This window comes from Saimiri boliviensis, chromosome 4 (assembly GCF_048565385.1).
Source record: "Saimiri boliviensis isolate mSaiBol1 chromosome 4, mSaiBol1.pri, whole genome shotgun sequence".
In the NCBI taxonomy this organism is placed as follows: domain Eukaryota; kingdom Metazoa; phylum Chordata; class Mammalia; order Primates; family Cebidae; genus Saimiri; species Saimiri boliviensis.
The window spans coordinates 27,442,759-27,466,993 of NC_133452.1; the positions used below are offsets into that span (position 1 = coordinate 27,442,759).

The 24,235-nt window shown below is 33.3% G+C and overlaps 1 protein-coding gene across 9 annotated transcripts in view; it reads right to left on the reverse strand.

Annotated features, from left to right (window-relative positions):
• The window catches only part of ADGRG6 (adhesion G protein-coupled receptor G6), a 149,142-nt gene that overhangs the window by 37,076 nt on the left and 87,831 nt on the right, over positions 1-24,235 (reverse strand). For 6 of the 9 annotated variants that reach the window (XM_074397377.1, XM_010337551.3, XM_074397378.1 and 3 more), the window contains exons 5-15: positions 23,410-23,478; positions 21,609-21,692; positions 15,184-15,269; positions 12,786-12,838; positions 11,802-11,864; positions 8,017-8,159; positions 5,386-5,497; positions 3,913-3,977; positions 3,149-3,359; positions 1,984-2,155; positions 146-286 (exon numbers count right to left, since the gene is read on the reverse strand). In XM_074397377.1, the coding sequence (XP_074253478.1) occupies positions 146-286; positions 1,984-2,155; positions 3,149-3,359; positions 3,913-3,977; positions 5,386-5,497; positions 8,017-8,159; positions 11,802-11,864; positions 12,786-12,838; positions 15,184-15,269; positions 21,609-21,692; positions 23,410-23,478 (1,199 nt within the window). The remainder of the gene's footprint in view (positions 1-145; positions 287-1,983; positions 2,156-3,148; positions 3,360-3,912; positions 3,978-5,385; positions 5,498-8,016; positions 8,160-11,801; positions 11,865-12,785; positions 12,839-15,183; positions 15,270-21,608; positions 21,693-23,409; positions 23,479-24,235) is intronic. The other 3 variants (XM_074397379.1, XM_003926864.4, XM_039467784.2) reach the window with 1 other exon arrangement.

Genomic DNA, 24,235 nt, shown 5'->3' on the forward strand with positions numbered 1-24,235 from the left:
TAAAAAATTTTCATTTTTGAAAACACAGTAAATTTTTCTAAACCTCCTGATATATTTCAAAGGAATCTAAACTTTTGTTTTTTTGCCTTTGAGCAAAGAAACTTAATTTGCAATTGAAAAATTATCATTTAATGAATGTGTTTACCTGGAAAAGTCCAGTTTTGTTGAAGAAAGTAAACTGTGCTCTTCTAACTAATGCAGCATCTTCCTGACTTAAATTCTCAAGTAAGTTTGGAGGCAAGATTACAGATGCCAGTGGATCCACTTGTCCACTCTCAAAATCCATCTGTCACACACACAGAGATATACTGGTCAAGCAATCACAATTAAACGGTGATAATAACTTCACTCCACATGCATAGTTAGGCAAGTGAACAATTGCAAGTTCAAGTTAGTCAGGACCAGGATTTCCCTTTGTATCTACAGTAGTCACTGTAACTCCTAGATAAACCCCTACAGACAGAGCTGTAGATCTCATTTGGGTTTTAAATGTGTGTCAAAGGAGAAAATGCATTGATTTTAACAAAGACATGGGGAGAAATCTATAAATCAGTCAACATTTTCAAGTATAAGAATTAGATTTACCAGCAGCAGATTTTGAGGTTTTCTCAAAACACATAGTGAAAGATAACAGCTATGGGAGGAAGAGGTGAGGGAGAGAGAAAGAGACTGAAGTTAACTTGTGGATTTCAGACTGCATTAAAATTTTACGAACACTCTCAGATAGTATTTTTCCTGAAATCATAGCTCAAGGCCAAAGAATGCTTTCTTGCGAACAGTCTTGGAATGAGAGTGAGGTTGACTGAGTTTTTACTCTTTAAAATGTGGAAGAGAATTATCCAAAATAGCCTCTAGTCTAATGGAGGAAAAAAAGTCTTGCCTGTATCCTGCTTTCAGGATTTTTATATTTGCAGTTTGTTCTATCTCCGCAGTTAAAGAAATAGTACACTTCACATATACTCTTCCAGGTCAAGAACAATGCTTCATTCATTTTGTTTGCTCTGATGGCTAATATTGTCTGGCATGCAGTAGGAACTTGAAAATTCTTTGCTTATGTATCACTTGAACATGTTGAAAAGATTCCCCATTAATCCAGCCCCTGCGTATGTGTCTAGGCTTGCTGTCACCTGCTATTCCAGACTTCTACATCACATGTTCTCAAAGTGTGATACTTAGACCAGCAATGTCTAAAGACTTGCTAAAAGTGCAAATTTGGGGAGCCTACCTAGGATCTATTAAATTAGAAACTCCCGGAGTAGGTCCCAGAAATCTGTTTTAACAAGTCCTCCAGAAAATTCTTTTTTTTTTTTCCAGAGTCTCACTCTGTTGCCCAGGCTGGAGCACAGTCACATGATCTCGGCTCACTGAAACCTCCGCCTCCCAGGTTTAAGTGATTCTCATGTCTCAACCTCCCAAGTAGCTGGAATTACAGGCATGAACCACTATGCCCAGCTAACTTTTTTCGTGTTTTTAGTAGAGATGGGGTTTTATCATGTTGGCCAGGCTGGTCTCAAACTCCTGGCCTCAAGTGATCCACCCACCTTGGCCTCCCAAAGTGCTGGGAATACAGGCACGAGCCATCATACCCAGCCTCCTCCAGAAGATTCTACTATTCAGTTTGAGAACCACTGGCAAAAAGAATGCACTATGCTTCTTTTCATTTTGGGGCCCTTAATAAAGCTCTTTCCTCTAACTGAACTGATCCTCACCTCAAGTATAGTGTTCTCTACTCATGCTTAGCTCCAGTAACCCCTCTTGTAGAAGGTAAGTGGATCACCTCTGTCACCCAGGTTATGAAAGTATACCCACTTTGAGCTTCCACAATGCCTTATGGCTACTGCCCCTGTTAAACTTAACCAGCATTCAGACCTGCTTGCCACCTCATGGGCCAAGATCTCCTTGAAGCAGCAACTGCTAAGTGATCAGAAAGTTTTTATATATCTAAGTAATTAATTAAAATTAAAGAAACCACTGGCTCATTACCTGGAAATATGATTCATTATTGCTTGGAAGACCAATGCTAAAATTTGAAATTGCATTTGTCCCTGGCAACAGGGATGATACGCCAAGAGCCAAATTCTGAGTTGTAATATTCACATGCGATATGTTATTCAGGTCTATCTTGAAGGCCAATTCATCAATTGTTTTTAAAGCTCTAAATAAATGACAAAAATACCAGTGTTAAGTAATACAATATTTTAGGTACTTAAACATACATGTTTTGCTTTGTGGCAAAATATAAATCAAATAAAATTGTTTTTAGATTTTCTGATCTTAACATGAACACCCATAAAATTACCCCAGACCACAGTGATATCTGTTAAAACATGGAATCACAGGGATGGATGTATCCTCAAGAGAAATATCTGCTTTAAGGAAAATAAACAATTAAATCATCCTGAACAAATAGTGTTTTTCATTTTAAAACAAATTTTAAAAGCTTCTCTTTCCTCACATGAGAAAGCATCCTCGCTACCTTATGGCTTATCAAGAATCAAAGGAAACAATGTGATAAAAGTGTTTTGTGAACTGCAAGACACTGTAAAAATGTTTATATTGTTATCATGTAGATTAAGTGAGAAAATACATTTTTATCAAGTATAAAATTTTCTTCAGAGAAATGTAGAAGGGTGGGAAATAAAAAACAGTAAATATTTTAATATTAATACATTAAGTGAAGCAATTAAATACAAACTGAATCATATAAATGTAGGTGTATTTTCATCTGTCCCAGCATGTTCATTTCAGAAGGCCAACAACCACGTGGCTATGGCTGTCACGGGCATAGTTCACAGTATCGTGGACTTACGATGACCAGTTATGCATAACTCTACTGACCAACTAAATTTAGAATTTTAGAATTTTTAAATGAAATTTAGAACTTCCAAATAAAAAATGAAATACTGATTATGCTTTCTACGGCTGTGGATATGGTAAATTATATTTCTCAAAAATAAAAAAAAACCACATACACAACTTTTAAGTTAATGTTGTCAATGACCTTGCTTAATTATTAATGACTATCAATACATCTTGCAGAGATTTGAATTATGAAGTCTGGGCACAAAGTGTTTAGATAGGTGAGAAATGATGTAACATCATATTTATCCAATAAAATTTACTCTCCAGAAAAAAAAAAAATACTTACTCAGACGAAGACTCAAGTAAGTCACTGTCTGAACTGCTTAAGATATTAGAAAATATACTCATTAGAGTTGAGCCAAGTGTTATATCAATGTTTTCTTCTTTATTCACAATTCTTTTGACTTGTTCCACAATGTCGATAATATTGGCTGAGGTTAAGTTCTGCCCATCGGCAGTATAATTTAAAATCTGGTTAGCAACTTCATTTGCTTCCTCTAAAAAAAAAGCAGAAGAAAATAACACTGTTTTATCTGCATATTTTGAGCATTTCCAGGAATTCAAAGAAGAGTGTAATATTTTACTTTACAGTTGAAGCAAGAAAGTGAGATTTTCCTGTTTATACCTCATCCCCACCTTCACAAGGCAATGATATTTCTTTCTATGCAGAGACTAACTTCTCTCTTTAGTAAGATACACATAACTTGGAGGGATGAATGATCACACAAAGTTCTAAGAGAAACGTTTCCAGAATCAATGAATAAATATATATTTGCTACTTAATACAAACTACAAAATGTTGACATAAATACTAATTTATATGTTAGTTTTGTCTTCTCTAGATTTTCCTTACTATTTTAAATCTCCTACAGAACAGAAAGTTGAAATGAAAGTAAAAAGTATTTTCTATCTTAAGTAAAACCATCGTTTGCCTTTTAACATGAAAACAGTATCACATAGCAGAAGAATATGCCTGAAGACAATGAAAACCATGAAGCATGAAGTCATTTCATTTTTACCTTGAAAAACAAAGGAAAATTTCTCACTTACTTAAACAGTTGGAGATATCAACAGGTCCCCAGTAGGTTTCAGAGAAGTTGGAAGCATTGTAAAAACTATGAAACAAAATAGATGTTTTAAATATTTTATATAACTGATATTGTTATTTTTACTACTTAAAGGGATTTGTATATAATGTATACATTTATTACAATATGATCAATGGACAAGCTTCCCTTTAAGACACTTAACTTCTCACTCTGCTTCCAATTTAATTTTCTCTGTTTATCTCTGTACCTGTTCATATATCTATGTTCCCCCATCTCCCTAACCCATTTCTGTTTATTGCCCTCTATACACAATGTTCCCAAATTCCATCCACTTCTCCACCTCGTTCTTAGCCTTCCTCATTCTCTCCTCTCTCACCCCAGTTTGTTTCTCCATTTGCACTATTTCCTTCTACAAGTTTTCTTTTCCTGCTTTTCTATAAATAATACTAGAACTGAAAAAAATAGTTAACAACTTTTGGGATTTGCTTTGATTTCTAGATAAGTTTCCTTTGAAAATAAAACTGTAATGCATTGAAATAAATATCATGCTAAGAATTCTTATGGGAAAAAATCAGCAGCTTACCTCTTGGAAACAAAATACTAGCAATATCCTAACCTGAGATCCATTGGCCAAGTACTGATTTAAGAACTTTACAGGTAAAATCTGATTTTGAGTTCATATAACTCTGCAAAGCAGATTATAATCCCCATCTTATAGAAAATAATTTGGAATTTGATAAATTAATGAATTGTCCATCTCATAGCCAGGAAGAGAAAGAGCCACATTTCAAACTCAAGTCCATGAATCTCTGAAGTCCCCTTCTTTCCTCTCTACAAAGTGTCAAACACAGCAGTATTGACAGTATGCAAAATATTTATGCTTAGGCAGTTTCCATTTCTGACTTTCCCCCAAAAAAGCTCTAATTGAGAGTGAGTGGGTGGAGAAATGGATTTGACTTGCTATTCCATGAATCCCTACTATTGTCTTGTCTCTGAGGTTTCTGTTAAACATTTAGAGAAAATCTATACCCTGACAGTTTCCATCAGCAGACTGGATCTTGTCTTTATTTCTACCCCAATCTGGATCTTGTCTTTATTTCTTCTTTGCCTCCTTTCCTCATTCCAACAATAATCAGTACCAATAGTTAAAAAGTTTCAGAATTCCAGATGCACGTTCCAGGGCTAGGCTAGAGGAACAAGCTACTTTGGGCTCTGGTGCTACCCAATGGCTTCTAAATTCTTCAATGTTTCTTTGAGAGGGCTTGATTAGCATATGGTTAGGAGGAAAACACTGCCTTTCTGAGTCACCAACTTATGTTATCTTTACTCCCCAGGAATGAATGAAACAGGCATACATAGATTTCTGCCCTTCTTTGCAATCAACATAATGCCTGAGAACTACCATGCTGCACGTATAACCCTGGGAAGGTTTATAACGTGGAGCCTTGCCGACAAAAGTCAGTGAAAATATTACCATATCCGTGTAACATTAAAGCCAGGCTTTTCTGGACAAGGAAGAGTGTATTCAGAAGGTACGATAGATGGCCACTTGAAGCCTTCAGGTTCCTCCACGGCAGGACATAGATCTATATGAAAATAAGAAACAGCATGGGAAATATTCACCTATTTTTTAACATTAGAAATTAGAGGTGCAGGATGAAAGCAAATTGACAATACTGGTAATTAGGTATTCCTTTAACGTAATACCAAAATATTAGTGTTTATGTTCAGATTTGTTAAAAAATAGAAGTTAGAAAAAACATTAACATTTAATACACTTCAAAAACAAAAATTATTACATCAGACAAATCCATTAAGTAACAAACAGTTATATAAGTATAAACATGAAACATACATTATCTTTCCAATCATTAGCAGATACTAGTTTTATTAAAAGAAACACTGCAGAGAAGGAAAGCAATCCTAAAAAATTCAAAATGTAATTCGATCCTTTTTTCAAAGAGGAAAGCCTAAAAATGATGCCTCAAGAGTGTCACCTTTGAGTTGTGGGGCTATTTTATGGAAAATGTTCCAGCTGGTCTGACAGCCTCTCCTGCCTGGAAGCTTACTAAGGGGGCCACAAGAAGGAACCTGCGAACCAACACCACACCCTCAGACTTCTTTATCCTCAAATCATGACTTTTTGTTTGACAACCTTCGAAGTAAGCCTCCTGACATCAATGATTCAGATTTTGTATTTTAAAGAATATCATAATAACAGCAAAATATCAACAACAATAAACTCCTGTATTTTGGTGAACATTAGCAAGTTACATCAGTTTACTGGGAACCAGTCCTATCATCACCAACTGAAAATTCAAGTCACTTTCCCATGTATACCATGAGCTTTAAAACTGTCAGGTTTTAGCTTTTTATTTTTCCAATAGTAGAAATGCTTATCCGCAGACTCACTTGCAGAAAAACAACAAAACGGATAATTTAAATTAACTAGTTTAAATTACATGTCTAGGTATACAGAGAGAGTAGTGTTGAGCTTTCCCAGCCTATGAGGAAAGAGATGCACTGGTCCTCCCAGGGTTCTCCAGTCATAGATAAACTACCATTTGTCAGGCTCTTCCTTTGTGAAAACCCCTATAGGTGAAAGGGTAGCAGGCCGCATTCTCCCTCTCTCCAAAAAGCTCCATTTGTTAGGAAGTATTTTCCCATACAGACTCGGAAATGGTTTATCATCATGATTAGTATTCTTTGCATTCATTCATCTCTATGAGGTCTTTGTAAATGTGTACATCAACCCAATAGAGATGGGCGGCTCCTCACAGAAGTGGAGATGCCTGCCTCTTTACTACACTATGATTCTGGCCTTAGTCGCAATCGCCCTCTTCTAGGCTGAGGAACACTTGCCTCTCTCAATTCAATTCTTTTCTTTTGATCTCTACTAATGTACCTAATCATAGTATAATTGTAAACATAGAGTAACATTAGAACAATTGCTTTTTGTTATCCAATTTGCAAATATTTGCTTTCCTAAAATAAAACTCATCCAGACTCATTCATTCATTTATTCAGCAAGTGTTCAAGTTCCAGGGAATGTGCTGGGTTCTGGACTATGGTCTTTTGATGTGCATGATGATCTAGGCATCTGGACAACATGAAGTAGAGGCTCAAAGGCAGTGATGTCTATACTCGATGTCAGAAAAGGTTCCACAGAACAAGTGACTTAGAAGCCGTCTTTAAAAATACATAGGTAATAATGAGGTTGATGGCAGGAGTGAAGAAGAACAGTGTGGGCAAATATATAGAAAGGTCAGGTAAAGGAGCACAGGCTCTTTGTGGAAGTACAAGCAGTACCACATGTGTGGTTAGAGCTTAGGATGTGAACAATCTCCAGGAGAGACTTGTTTCTAGGTTCAATAGAACCCCTAGATTCCTGACCTACTACTAATAGAGACAGAGAACATAAGAGAAGGAGTCATTTTCTGTTTTTTTGAGATAGGGTCTCATTCTGTGGCCAAGGCTGGAGTACAGTGGCATGAACATGGCTCACTGCAGCCTTGACCTCCCAAGCTCAAGCGATCCTCCTGCCTCAGGCCCACCTAGGAGCTGGGACTACAGGCACGCACCACAACACCCAACTAATTTTTTAATTTTCCATAGAGAGAGTCTCCCTGTGTTGTCCAGGCTACTCGCAAATTCCTGGGCTCAAGTGATCCTCCCACCTTTGCCTCCCAAAGTGCTGGGATTATAGGCATGAGCCACCATGCCCAGCAGGAGATGTTTTATAACAGGAAATATCCTTAAGATTTATCTCATTAGGGTTCCCATATCCACATCTATACATTCTTTTTATTCCTGAAGTTGACACCAACGATGATCAAGATTATTCTGGCATTTTGTACATATTGTTAGTTTTTCAAAATATGTCCCTATAGTAAAGTATAAACTTTCATCTACCTCCTTCATTTTCTTGGATTCATAAGTGCTGTGCTGATTTTATTTTTATTTTTTTGCTATGTCACACATTTGTTGCTGAACTTTATCATCAGAAAAAAAATTACATAAACAAATAGCACATAAAGAATATTCCTGTTGTTTCCATTAAACCTAAATATATAGTTACACATTATAAAAAATTAAAGTCACTTACATAGTTGTCTCACATTCACTCTATGTAGCCTTAAGCCTTCATCCAAGGACTCATTACTTTTTAGGAGCTTCTGCTGAATGATTTTTCCTTCTAAATTGGTATTGTTGGTAGCATTGTAAACTAGAAGGGCCCAAAGTACCAACCTAGGAAAACATTTCAGATAAAACTGTTGTTGTCGATTGGTCGGTTGTTATTTGGTCGGATAAACAGAACATTTAGATGTAGATGGATGACCATCAACTGTTGTGACTGAAGAGGTTAGCCAAGGTGCTTACAGACTTTCTCTACTGCTGTGAAAATTATAATGGTAAAAATATTCCATTATTTTTCAACTCACCATTTGTCTTTTGAAATTGTTACTGTTTATAAATGTGGTACAATTTCTTCAGAATAGCAACAAATGATTTTCTATCTCCATGAAGCATTTGCAAGTACTTTGTATGGTAAAAAGTTTAACAGAATAAATACTCAAAATAGACTTGGTAATTGGCCAGTATATTACTTAAGAAGGTTATACAACGGTTAACGTTGAAGAGCTTTAAAAAGGAAATGCACATATGGGAAGAAAAGCAATTTATCCCAAAATTTCTTTTGTTAAAAACTTTTGGTTCTATGATTTAAAGTAATATAATTTTCTGTTCAACTACAATCACAGCTGTAGTCAACAGTAGAAATCAAAATTTAACACTGAGGTAAAAGTAAGCAACATTATTTTGTCAAATAGAGGAGAATTTCTTTTGCTTATATGTGATAGCTCTGAGTTCACCAAAAAAAATTTGTTTCTACTTCAAATTCAGAGGAGAAATGAGTAATACAATGTAAGATAATAAGACATTATATTATTGAGATCAGTTACTGTCTACATGCCAAAGACCAAGTGGTAGTATTGTTTTTAATTTATTATGATGACATAATTATATATAATATAAAATTATTAATATTATTAATATATAATTAATATTACTATATTAATTATATTATATTAATTAGTATTATTAATATTAATATTAATATATGATTAATATTATATTATATTATATTAAATATATATAATTAATATTATATATTTTATTATATTATATTAATATGTATAATTAATATTATATATTCTATTAATATATAATTAATATATATTTTATATTTTATATATAAATATATAATATAAAATTATTAATATTATAAAATTATAATATTAATTATATAATAAGTATTAGTCATAGTTATTTGTGGTGTTAAAAATAAGAAGGAATATGTGAAATGTTTGCTATTCAATGCTAGGTGAAATTAAAGAATAGCTCAATTTTTCTTTCCTAAATATCTGTGCTAATCTCAAGGAAAAGGTGCTCTACTATTCTCATAATTAACTCTGAAAAGCTCTCTGTAAAATAATCTACTGCTTACCATTCATATACAAGCCATATTTCAGGATGAGGCAAACATAGAGGTGAACATAATTATAGCTGTGAAAAACAGATGTCATTATGATAGCTTAATTTTTTAAATGGCCTATGAAAAATGATCCCTTGATTAAATCATTGTTTGAAGGCAAGCTTCACCACTCCAGTTGGTGAGAACTTACAGCTGGGAATGTAAACTTTTACTTGTCTTGAATACTGAGAACATAATTAGCACAAAGTATTGTGGGTGATATTGAATATCCAAACCCAATAATTCAGGAATAGCCACACATTTTCACAGATCTTATCTGTGTGTTTTCCTCTCTCATCCTGAAAACTGAAACTACTTTATGGTTCTACAAAGTCACATTCTATCTGTTGTTACCATCAGTCATTCTTTATTTTTTTTTTAAAAAAAAGTCTCTGTGCCTTTGGTTTCCTGTCTGTCTAGGCGATAGAGTATGATAGCATTATCTGAAGCTATGGTCTGGGTTAAGTGATACAATCAAATTGAAAGGAAAAGTTTAAATAAAAAAAAGAATGTGTGTAAAAGTAACAGACCGTAGTTTTGAGAAAAACTGAGACTATAAAGGCTCACCAATGAGGGTAAGAGCCATAGAAAATAGAAGAAAAGAGAGGCAAGAAAGGCTATAAACATAAATATCAAATAATGGCAAGAGTTCATACCAAAAAAAAACCCCTAAATATCTGGATTTTCCTATATACACTGTCTTAGTTCATTCTCCCTACCATTTTCTGTAAAATTACTCATTGGTTTGACAGACCAGGAAACTGAAATCTCATGAATTTAAATGTCTTTCAAGCAAGAGTTTCTGAGTGCTGACATGTAATAATGATGGCTGATTTTAGTATTACCTTGTAGTTGAAGAATCACAGTAAGTAAACTAAAAAGCGAATGCTGACTGCCTGAAGAACGTATATCATTGGCGATATCTACCACACCCAGGGCTGTCCCAAAAGCTACAAAAAGTGTCCAGCAAAGGGATCCCAATTGCTGCTGGATCCATTACTGAAGATGCAATGTGATCTAACAGGAAGGATTGAAAAAAATTATTTTGTTAAATAGTGGGGAAGAGTTCTGTCACCTTCAAGAATATAGTACTGAAATACATTACTATGTTTTCATATCATAAAGAAAAAATTATAATGCCAGAAAATAAAAACAAGTTTCCTTAATCAGATGGCTCAATCCAGTCCATTTACTATGTATACAAAAATGACATCTTTCAATGTAACTTTCAAAACATTTGTTTTTCCAATGTTAAACTGAAAAGAAAAAAAAGTTCTCTGGTCAACTCTCATATGAAATTTTAACTTCTCATAGTTAATATATCACCTGAAAAGAAGCAGACTCTATCATCAGGGCTGTGTGTCCATAATATCAATTCAGTCTATTGAGATCCAGCAAGACTTAGAATAGAAACTTTTGCTTTACGACAAATTTAAAAAAAAAAAAAAAATCTATGGAGGCTACAGTCATGCCTGTAATCCCAGCACTCTAGGGGGCTGAGACAGGAGGATCACTTGAGGCCAGGAGTTTGAGGTCAGCCTGGGCAACATAGCGAGACCCAGTATCTACAAAAATAATATTTTAAAAATTAGCCAGGCATGGTGGCACATGTGTGTAGTCCCAGCTACTCAGGAGTCTGAGGCAGGAGGATCATTTGAGCCCAGGAGTTTGAGGTTACAGTGAGTGATGGTCACACCGCTGCACTCCAGCCTGGGTGACAAAGTGAGATTGTCTCAAAAAAAAAAAAAAAAAAAAAAAAAAGTCTACAGAAATGCAATACATGACTCAAATAACTGAAAAACAAGTAAATTTATTCCATTTGGAAGTTTAAGTTTTTTTGTTTTACAGTACTCTAAACATTTGGTCCTTAGATGCCAACTGGTCATACATGCTGGACATAACCATTAAATTATCTGCATGATTAAAGCATGATCCTGACATACAGTTTAAAATGGAGACTTCAGAAAATTAGCTGGAGCTTTAAATGCTGAAAATATTTTGGCATCTATTATCCATATTATTAGATACTATCATATGTAAACACTTAAAGCTATTTACTTTGAAGGTGTCTTTGTAATTTCAAGCAAGAGGCAATAGGCTATCATAAACTGGAAATACTAAAAACAATAATTCATCCATTTAAAATACCCGATTTCTCAATTATTTTCATTAGATATACATTACTACCCAGTGTTGTATTACAGTTTTAACTACAAGAAAAAATAGCATACAATAGTGCTAAAGAAATAATTGTGCTAAGTTTTTCTTTCCCATCTGTTTTCATTTTTCTACCAGATAGTTAAAGTAGTGAGCAAGAAAAAGAATGCTACACTCTTTATGAGACTTTGTCCTGTTACCTTGAATCATTCTCAGTGCTTCTCTTGACTTTAATCTTGTCCTCTCCAGAGCTCAGGTGAAAACTATAAATAAAATACATATATTCATTAATCTATCTCTTCAACTGCATCATCAACAGTAAAATTTGGGGACCTGAAATAAAGAGACAGAATGAGAATTCTAAGCCAATATTTCCAAATGTGTGTCCTGGGGTTGCAGCTTCTTTCATAAAGCTAGGCAACTCTGTGCTTTTGCTCTGTTTTGAAGATCCACAATGCATATTACTACACTGAAGAAATGGAAACGTTCCAATAAAGAAATCTGCTTCAGTTTGTTTAATATTGTAATTCCTCAACTTATCTGACAATTCGACCCCTTTTCTGTGTTACTGAATCTCTTATGTTCACAGAATATATATTTAGGAGTCATGACATACACTTTAGAAAATGAGTTCAGGTTTAGAACTGTGAAAATAAGGTACACAGGAGGATATATGGACAATAACAATTGCTGAAGATTAGCAGAGGATTTAAATATAAATACAGTGAGGGATAATTTCAAAAAGTTAGATTGCAATCAGACTGTAGATGTACAAGATTAGAGCTGGAAAAAAAAAAAAAAGAGTGGTTTTGAAATGGGTGCAATCTAGGTGATTCACCAGGGTGTGAGAAGAAACTAACAACTTCTATGTATATTTAATGATGCAATTTTAATTTTTGACACATTATAACGTATATCGATTCAGTTACACAAGCACACACACCAAACACACTTATGATTTAAAAATACAAATACAAGTTAACTGGAATGTATGATCAAAACATTTTAAAACCATCACTGCAGCATTGAGGATTTTGTGCAATAAACTAATATATAGAGTTGTTTTAGAAAGATTGTGTATCTAGTACTTGTGTGTGTGTATTTGTATGTGTTGGTACAACCAAATAGTAGCAGTAGTTAGACACTACTTTTAATTTCTCAAATAATTTTATTCTATCATTTACCTGATATTAATGACATAAACCGTGTAGTTCCAATTTTGGAAGGTCGAATTGAGCTGGAAAACACAATGGAAAAGGCTGAGTTTTATTAATACCTTTAAAAAATATCTAAATCAAGTTTCTGCTTAAAACATAAGTTGTTACTGAGATAAGACTGTGAGAAAATCCTGAAGAGTTGGAGGAGTGAAGGGTAAAGGTAACAGTTACTGGATAATTGTATACCAAGAATTTGGTAAATGTTTTTCCTCTCAGTCCTCAAAACAACCAATAAAACAGGTATTATCCCTACCTACCCCACAGTCTTCTAAATAAAGAAACAGCTTTCTCAGAGAAGAAATAGCTTGCCCAAGATCACCCAACTAAGCAGTAGCAGATCCCAGATTGGAACCCAAGTCTGTCTGTTCGGAAAACTATCATTTCCACTCTAGCCTTCACATTAAAGAAGATACAATAAATACCTTCTCTATTCTTTATTTAACAAACACTGAGGTACACTAAAACATTTTTCTAATAATTGCTATCCCATAATATTATTAACACATCATCTCCGAAGGGTGATTTAGGCCTTGTTTCATATACACATTTAGCCTTTCTTTTAAGCATTTCTGTAATTGAATGTAAGTTTTAGGGAATTCTGGCAAAAAAGCGTCAGGTTATTTTAAAATTGTAAATAGTAGTAAGTTGAAATGGGTACACCATTTATATTTTCTCTATTACCAGGTATCTGCTTTGGTACCTTGCATTTTAAACAAAAAATGTCTAATAAAGTTTAGCTGCAGATGAGAATAAAGCTATGTCAAAAAACCATGCATTAAGTAAATATAAATGTAAGCTTATTCCTTATCTAGCACAAACTTTCTAGTGAATGCTAATTTCAGGTTAATAATGTTACCCATTATTTGTACAGATAAATTAACAGTAGCTTATTTAAGAATGAAAATAAAGAATTTTATCTTCTAAAATCATTCTGACTTTAAACAAAAAGAACAAAGCTGGAAAGAAAATGGGATATACTTTCTGCAGCCTGCTCTCTCCACTGAGAAGTTAAACATATTTTCTAGTGTTTGAATTAGTTACTAACCTCAGTGTGGCATTCCCAAAAATCAACAGTAGCACTTTTCTTTTATTTCAATAGAGAATTTCACCTTTCTCACAAATTTTGTAAAAGAACTAATTACCTACTATTGTTACCTATGGTCAACTTTTGTTTAAAGAGTACTGCCTTTAAAAAGACTTTCTCTCAGTTATTTTTCAAATGTTTATAGGGGGTGTGTGTGTGTGTGTGTGTGTGTGTGTGTGTCTATATGTGTGTGTATACCACTACCTCTCAATGTGTGGTTACACTTTCTTTTGCTACCAAAACACATTTATTAAACAACAAATATATATGAAAACTCATTTTTCTTACTTCAGAATGTATAGTGACTCAATTTTTAAAAATTGAACTATAAAAGCATTATATATAAGAAGTACAGTCTTACAGTATACTGTAGGTAGGAAATGAAATAATAGAAAACATAGAAACCTATGGAAAATAAAAATTTTGAGATTATGAAGAAAATGAAAAAAATCCATGTGCTGTATTTGTAAGAAAAAGAAGAAAATAAAATGTTAAATTTTTTAAATTGAAAACTACAAAATGTTTGTCAATAGGATACTGGTTAAATTACAACCTAACTGTCCATCAACAGAAGATCTGCTAAATAGATGACTGAACAGCCACATAAGAAATACTATACATTGTTTCTTCAAAACAACAAAAAAAGATGAAGTTCTCTAATGTTGCAAATCTGGCAACAATAAAAATAAGTATGGTATAGAATGGTATGTAAAGTATACTGCTTTTATTGTAAAAAACAAAGACAGTAAGAATCTATAGTTTAATTTTCTTTCATGTGCACAAAAAAATCTGGAAAAAAAAGCCAAGAAAAACTAACAGTGATTTCCTATTTGCTGTTGGTTATTAGGTTGGTACCACACAGATGAGCAGCAAGGATGGGTGGAAGACTTTCATAATGTGTCTTTTTGTGCTTTTTGGTTTTGATCAAACATTCAAACAAATTTTTAAAAGAATCTATTTAAAAATATAGCAGATAATGTATGGATCTAACAGGAAATAAAGATACCTGTTGCCACCAAAATCTATTTCCATTTGAGTGACACTTTTCTTATTTAAGACACTGATAACCTATTAGGCTCAGTGTCTCATCCTTTTCAAATGTACTTTTCTTCTTATGCTTAAGCACAATACCTCACTTACATATCTACTCATTTATTTCTAATGAATACGATCTGTGTTTCAGTATGATCTGTGGATTCGGTTAACTAGTCTTTTCCAGATTCCCAGAAGTTAAAGATTTTTTTCTTTTTTTAAAAAAAGAAAGGTTGTAAGTTCACTTACCCATTCTGCCACCTTGCTCTGTATTTTTACCTCAGGGTGACGAAGGATGTTTTGAATCACTACGGATATTCTATAGAGAATTCCATCTGCCCATTGGAAATAGGATTAATCCATTAATTCTATTTTATAGTCATATAATTACCAAAAATTTAAAGTTATGATCATGTAAGTTTTATATAATCAAGTAGTTTTATTCCTAATCACATAATTTACAATATAAGGTAAAAGAAATAACTTCTACATAGGCAAAAAATTTCTGAAATATTTTGATGTTAAGCTTACTGTCCTTGGAACTTCTTCAAAATAGTTATCAATTAGCTTACTCTTATTACTTGCATATATTTCTTCATATTTTGTAATTCTATAGATTTCTGATAGCTACTATCTGCAATGTGTTAACTGTTTTCATCTCACTTCTTATAACAATCTCACTTCTTATAACAAGGAAATATGCTTTTGTGCATTATAAAGAATGATAAAAAGTTTTGGATGTGAAAACTTGAATGAGATCATGTGGAGAAATTAACTTGAAAAAGTAGAATAGGCATACACAGACTTACTGCCCTAATTCTTCTCCTTTTCCTCTCTTCCCCTTGCCTAATAAAACATTTACTTCTACTAAAATATTAGGTTGCATTTCACCAGACTTTTCATCAAACATTTTTAAATATGTTCATTTATACCAAAGTAGAGGGGAAAAAAAGAAGCAATATTTGCAGGTAGAATTTTAATTGGACTATTTCACTTTAAAAAGAAAACCTTATTGTAAAGAAGGTTCTACTTTTAGGGTGGGGGAAATCTTTAAAGTAAACTGATTTTTTTTGTTTGTTTTAATAAAAATCAAACTCACCAGCAAGGGTTTGCTAAATAGCTCTAGATGGGTGCTAGAGAGCACTTTCGTCAAAGTAGTTCACAAGAAAAATACCCTTTTAAATTATGGTAGGTTACAGAGAAAAGAAAAAAATTTTGAATCTCCATTATTGTCAATCATCTTTCTTCATACTTATATACAGGTATAGGTAAGTCTTAAATAAAATATGCACATGAAATATAGAAATACATAATTATAGCAATGTTGAAGAAAATAGTAAAAATTGTGGGGAGGCAGTAGAAAGAAATACAAACATTTTTCTCTGGGAATTTCCAAATCTACCAAAATGCAAATTCCAGTTCCACTACCAAAGGAATGTCTTTCCAGACAGAGTCAGAGTCTCATGCTAAATAATAGAAATTGCTTCCCCCAGATGTATTAATATAAATATATAAAACTGGCACAAGTCCAAGCACAGGTGAGTTTAATTTATGCAGATTATGTATTTCCACTTCTAAAACTTTCCAGGTATTTTAATAATCTTGATTTTTATATTCCTTTAAAAAATGTTCTGAATGAAAAATACTTGGAGGAACATATAAAACAATAATTCATATAAAGATAACTTTTACACTGTAGCTCTCATCATGTAAAATCTCAAATGTTCTGAATGATTGGGAGGAAATTAAAATTGTGAAGGTCAAAGAGTTATTTCAAGAACCTGGTAATATTTTCTGACTATACAGAAGGTTCCCTACTTATAGTTGAAGATGATCTAACTTTATGATGGTGGGGAAAAAAAACAGGCATTCAGTAGAAACTTTTACTTTGAGTACTCATATGACCATTTCATTTCACACTTTAAGTTCAACATTCAATAAAGTACATGAGCTATTCAACATTATAAAATAGTCTCTGTGTTAGATGATTTTGCCCAGCAGTAGGCTAGTAAGTTAAGTGCTCTGAACATGTTTAAGGTTGGTTCAGCAAGATATGATATTCAGCAAGTTGGGTGTATTAAATGCATTTCTGACGTTTGATATTTTCCAGTATTTTCAACTTACAGTTGGGTTAATAGGAACGCAAACCCCCTCATTAAGTGGAAGAGCATCTATATTATCAATGCTAGTAGAGTATCTGAAAAGCCACCACTAGATGGAGACCTAAAGCATGCTTTTGTTACAAAAGTAGTGTTTTGTTGAGGAAAATACTGCAAAATTCTACAAATTATTATCTGTAGTCATTGACATTTCTGAATTTTTATAGAAGAATCCAAATATTTAAGATGCTTTCTTTAAACTTTGTATTTCCTGCCCTAGTCCACTTGTTAATCTTACTTAAAATTTTAGAATAGTGAAGTCAACAAGTAACCATGAGAAAAGTCCAAGAATGAACTGTCAAAGCAACATAAAAAAAAATATGTCCATTGAAGGGCTGGTGAGAAGGGTTTTGGAGTGCAGCAAAATAATTGGCTTAAACATTGCCATTGGAGGAAATGCATAATTAAGACACATTTATGCAGGATTTTCCATGTTATCATAGCAGTAAAGTCGTCTTCTCTTACCAGTGTTAACTCTCATGGTGTTTTAAAAGCTATTCACAAATCTTCATGTGTTCCAGAGAGTTCAAAATATGTATGTACTATCCTAATAATAATATCTAGGCCAAAATAATTTATTATAGACATTCATCAGGGAAAATGATTTAAGAATATATTTGTTTTCCATTTAGATACTTCTTTCAGCATGTAGAACTTCAAGCAGAAATCACTGCCTTCCATTACCAATGTGGTATCAAAACAGCATTATTTTCTGCAGGTCTCTCTCCAACTAATCTTTCCATTTTTTGCCTTCTTAAACTTTTTTTGGAGTTTCTTAAAGAATACAGAAATGACTCTGCTCTATATACACTATATTCAAAGATGTAAAATACAGGTTTGCAGTGATAGGCTTAAATATATATTTGAAAAAAATAGATGTTAAAATATAAACCAAATGCTTATTTAGATACCTGGTTATTTCTTTGAACTGATGAGGCATAAAAAGCTACAGTAATGGATCCATTCAAATGATCTAAGAAGGAATTTGTTAAATAGCTAAACCTATGTGAGAAACTAGAAGCAGTGTTACAGACTGTACTTACTTGTAAACTCGATTTTTAGAACAGTAATAAAGACTAATGGAGTTAATTCCTTACTTGAGTTGCTTGTGACAACCTCACAAAAGCTTACTATTCAGTAGCACTAGAGTGATGTTTGAAGGAAAGAAGATATGATTTGGAATGGAAAAGTAATTAGTCTAAGAACTTTTCTTGGAATGTAATGGAAAATGTAAAAAGGGTTATTATTTGTGGGAAGCCCCAGATTATCCATATCCTAAAATATCTGTTTATGAAAAGTAGCTTTGAAGACTTTCTTAATGTATGCAGCAGGTCCTCGAATAACATTGTTTCATTCAACGGAGTTTCATTACAAAGTTGATGAAGAGAAAAGTCAATCACCGGTCGGGTGCCCTTTCTGCGTAGGGTCTGCATCCCTTGTCAGCATGAGGTTTGTCGAGATCTTCCAGTGTCTTCCCACATTCCAAAGCTGTGCACCTTGGATTCATTGGCCTGTCTACATGGTCCCAGTGTGAGTGGGTGTGGCTATGTGTGAGTGTCCCCTGCCATGGGATGGCATCCTGGCCAGGGCTAGTCCCTGCCTGCTGCCCTGAGCTGCCCCGATGGTTCCAGCCACCCGCTAGCCTAAACTATATGAAATAAGCAGGTTAGAAAGTCAATGAATGAATGAATACAAATTATGGTAAAACAAAAATTCATAAAGTGTAAGATAATCATATAAATGCACGACAATAAATGATACGATATGAAAGCACTCAGTGAAGCCCCATACCAATGATTGTTTTGGAACTTCCTGGTGGCAGGAGGTGCTGCTCACAATTTTCACCTTGCAAACGAACACTTGTTCCTTGATTTAACCCATCACCACCACTAAGACTGCAGTCACTTACTGGCTCATTCAAAATTGGGCAATCAATTATCTTGTTTTCACTAATCTTTCTTAAATGTATGTATAGCTCATATTAACTACAATGTTTAATATTAGAAGTGTTTCAGTCTTTATTTGGAAGTTTGGTGATGCTTCTGTGATCACAAATATGCTGTAGAAACTTAACTCTTTATCAATCAGCCTATGTTAAGATTAATTTCCTTACATGTAATTTTGCTCAAATTCACTGTTTCCAAGAACCTATTAACAACGTTAACGAAGACTTACTGTAATTTGAGGCATCAGAAAAAAGCCCTATTGCAAACAACAAAAATAACTTTACACAGAAAAATAGGAACATCACAAAAACCAGGCAAACACAGTCTGTTGATATACTATGATAAATATATCTGATCATCAGATAAACTCAACTGCGTCCTCTCCTCACAATGCAATATTGTTATTGATGAACTCAGTAAAACTCCGATAGCCAAAAGTTAAAAGGACTGGACAAATTGGATAACAGATTTGACAGTTGTGCCTATCTTTCTTACAGTAAATAAAATGGGATTCTCTAATACATCAGAATGTAAACCAGAGAATGTTTACTCTGTTTCCCAAAGAATAAGAAATTGTTAATATATAAATGATGATAATCCATGACATGACATTAAATAGCATTTTTCACAAGGTAAAAAAGTAATTCTCTTTTCAATTATTTCCAATTTCGTTACATCAAAAAAAATCTTAATTACAGTCTGTCTAATACTTGTTAGTCTTCCTTTTTAAAAAGATAATGAAGGCTTCAGGCTCTAAGATGTGAGAAAGCAATAGGATACATAGAGAATTTTAAAATATTGTTTACATTATATTTATATTCACTTTTCATGTCTGTGTCATAACAAGTAGGACTGGCTTCACTTTACAATCCTGAAATAGATTTTCCCAAATAAATACAAATGTTTAAGTTTAAAAGTGAGTCAATTTAGGGGAAAAATCATATGAAATAGTATAGGTAGTTCAAAGATATGGTCAAAATTATTAAGATGGTACACAAATTTGAGTACACAATTTTGAGAATATTTCTATCATGTAACAACCTGAATATCTTTAAACACTAAGATAAATTTTTTGATTAAGAATTATCCGAATTAGATTTTTTTCATTAACGTAGGTCAAGACAGACCATTTTAACTGATTCTAACATTTGCTTGCTTTGTTAAAACTCCAGTGAAGGTTATGACGCAAAGAGAGATGGCCTAAACAAGGCTTTCTTCAATAATGTCAGGAATGACATGACTGAGTGAATACAGCTCCACTCCACCAAGTCAAGGACTCTGAAGCACCGTATAAATGTTCTTGGGCAGTAGAGGATATGTCAGTCCTGGAGGGAGAATACCACAGAGGCTCTTTGTATGTTCATACAAAGAGTGAAATACTTAGTTAGAATTATAATATTCCCATCTACTGGCTAGAGTCCATGTGAAATATGCACTGGAAATTTCAGCTGCTGTTGCTTTCTTGGGGGTTGCTGGAATTTTTGCTCCATCATAAATCTCCTCGGTGTAACTACCAGAATAACCATAAACACTCCCTGAATCGATGTCTTTATAACCCTAATGAAATTCTATCTACGTTTCATGTAAAATATTCCATACTTCCAATTAAATGTCCTACAGAGGAAGTTGATATAACCTCTGAAGCCAAGAAAAAATGAACTATGTAGGTTTCTTTTTTCAGGATTTTGGGTCCCTGGTAATATATTACAGATGTCTTGGCCTCATGAACTAAACGATTGGAGTTCAGAAAATTCCTTTGTTTCTAATGCTTCACATTTGAGAATATTACTGCATTAAAAGCAATGGTGTGGTCACCTGATTGGAATTTCTCTTTTATTAGAAGAAACTGAAATCACTCACTGTGAATTACTGAAAGGCCATGTGTGTTGTCCATATAGGAACAGGTTAAATAACTCAGTTCACCTGATTTTTTCCTCTGTTTATTTCTTAACATATACTGCTGTATTTGCAAATCATAAATAACAGAAAAGTATATTTGGAGAAGAAAAGCAAGAAATACTTGAAGTGAATTTACTTGTTGCCATTTAAAAAAGATTTTAGTGGATATATAATCACATTCTATTAGTCTTCAGCAAATAAAAACAGAAAGCAAAGTATTACCATGAAAAAGTCTTAAATGTCACAAATACATTATCACACTTAAGTGAGAAATTAAATTATTAAAATTACTTGGTTTTCTAAAATTTATAAAATCCTTTAAAACTTGTTTCCTGAAGAAAATTATCTGACAAAATATCACAGAAATACATTTTTCTCTGATCTCTATTATGATGCAAATTACTGCCTTTCTCTTAAAGCTTCCTTTGAAAGAAACTTTGGCTAAAAGTGCAAAAGGGGAGTACTGGAAATGTACTCATTACACTGGTCATAAAAATGAGGAACTAAACAGAGTTACGTGATATTTATTAATTTTACTAGTCTGGTAAACCTATAAATGTACCGATTCCAATGACAGAAACTTTGTTGGAATAATACATATTTCTATCCTTAGAATACAATTTTTTTAATGTTAGACACACTATAAATATAAAAGGTAATGATTTCTTACCATTCATTTGTTTATCGATTCTGTTAGTAACAGGCATGTTAGTGGTGACAGTGCGTGGTGTAGTACTAGGAGAGTTTACAGTAGCTGGTAATAAAGATGAGAAAGATGTAATTTTGCAAAGAGCTCATGACAGTTAATTTGGATAAGCAATCTATAATTAATGCATTAAAATACATAGAGGAAGAATGGAAACCATTTTGAAATACAACCGACTCCAAGGTTATAACGTATAAGATGAAGCAATGCTTTCTGTGGCACATTAAGAATCAGTACACATGGCCTTGGATGCTATATTACACAAGGGTCTGGAGCAAGAAAAAAGTGATAAAGGACATTTAGATTCTAGATTCTAGACCTAGTCATCCATTAACAGACTGGCAATCACACAGTAAAACACTCAGTCCTTTAGAACTCAGTTTCCTGAGTTAGTCAAAAGAAAAAGTTACGGAAGGCAGTCTATATAAAACCTGCAGCTTGAAAGTTATCTAAACTAAGTTTGCCTAATATATTGAGTCTAGAGAAACAAAATCTCAGAAAAAAAATGTACTTCTTCTTAAGATGACTGTAAAGAAAAGACAAATGAAATGCATAGACTAAGTTAATCACTTAAAGATTCCAATAAGTTTACTAAACACTGATCGATAAAAAGTATTCCATAGGGCAAGCCTTATAAGGGAGACATTTTCAAAGCATTATGTCAGATATCTCAGATGAGAAGAATTTTTAAAACAGTATTTTTTAAACTTCAGATCTTGAACTAAACAGAATTACAGATTTTTAAATTTCATTTAACAATTTGAAAACTACACTGAGATCATGAAAAAAAACTATTTGATGACTTAATTTTCATAGGGTATTGATCAATAATAATATGAGAGAAATAATGCTTCCAAAAGGAAAACAAAGATAATAGATAATAATGAGTTACACCCCACACCATCTCCTGCCTGCCTTACTCTCACACTGGAACCATAGAAGAGAGCTTAGGTTTCTACTTCTTCAATCTCACTTCTAATACCTGTCACCTTTGTGCTATGAGCTTCTTAATAAGAGATTCAGCTTTTACAAAAGGCATGGCCGTGATTCTTAATGTGGTACGCAGAGCATGCTACTTCACTATAGAAGTATTTAACAGAATAAATAGATGAAAAGGGTCATGGGTAATTAGGAAGAGCAATGATAAAATAAAGCAAAATATTTATATTATTTTAAAACTTGTATAACCTTAATTATATATTATTTAGCATGCAGCTACTTAGTACATAATATAACTGAAATACCATGATATAGTAAGCATCATAATAAATACAGTTACATTAAGTTACTATAACCTTTTTAATCTTAAGATTTAAGTTATCTTGTCATCATAAATTGCCTCATGGCCCTATCTTAAAATTAACTGAACATTCAGATTAATTTCCCTCTTTGTTTTATAGACATGAATATTTCTGTAAAGTACTGTACCACTGTATTTATACTGGACTTTTTGCAAGTCCAGGATATTCTTGAGAAGACATGGGGGGAAATGAAACCAACCCTTATTTAATAGGATATAAATTCACATTTTTAAAACTCAGAGCTTTGTGGAATTGTGGTTACCCACCACGTGAATGCATTCTTTCCCCACACCGTATGTACTGTGCACCCACACAAGTAAAACATTTGCAGAAATTCTTCTGTTTTGCTGTTTTCTGTCTTTCCAAGTGAAAATTCAGATAAAAATCAAAACAATGACAACTACATTATCCAAAATTGCAAGTAGGAAGCAAAGAGATTCCAGAGCACAGTGTGAGCTCCCTACCTTGACAGAGGGTCCCCAGATCTGCACAGCTGGCCAGTTCTGCTGCTGGGAGTGGGATCAGGTAGGAACCTTGACCAACATAGAGAGCATATGTAAGTTTGATTTATGATTTAGTGATATTATCCAGAAAACAATATCATGAATCATATGATCGATGTTATAGGGGCAGCCCTAGAAGAGTCCACCAGTAATTCTTTGATAGCAAGAAAGTCTGTTAAGGTCACTGTGCCTTAATTTTCCCAAATGTAAAATCAAAGTATTGTAATTGCCCTCGAAATCTTCAACTCAATTTATCAGTCATCACACACGAAAAGAAAAGTGGTGCCACTGCCCCTTAAAGTTTGTGCCAAAAGTTCAGGGCTTTTTGTATAATAAATTGTAAGAGTTTGGGTGGGAATTCATACAAATAAAATAAAACAAACATCAAGAATAAGTTTCAAAAGCAAAATTAGATATTATGAATTACTCATAAAATGAATGTTTTGGTTCACCCTAGTAATGCTATTTGTAATTCCAGGAATATACTTCTGTGACTTCAGTTCAGTCTCTGTGCCTTTTTATTTCAAGCTTTCACTGACTCATCCTCAGCAGGAAACAAGTTTTGAGCTGACTCTTTAATAGAAGTAGTAAATTTTCACTGTTGCATTAAATCTCCTTCTGACAATTAACAGACTTTTTCAACAGGTTGAGTTTGAGAAAAATTGGCTAAACTTGTAACAAAGCATACTCTACCATAAATAAACACAAAAACTAAATACAAATATATATATTTATGTATGTGTGTATACACACAAATATATATACACACATGTATAATATGCACAAT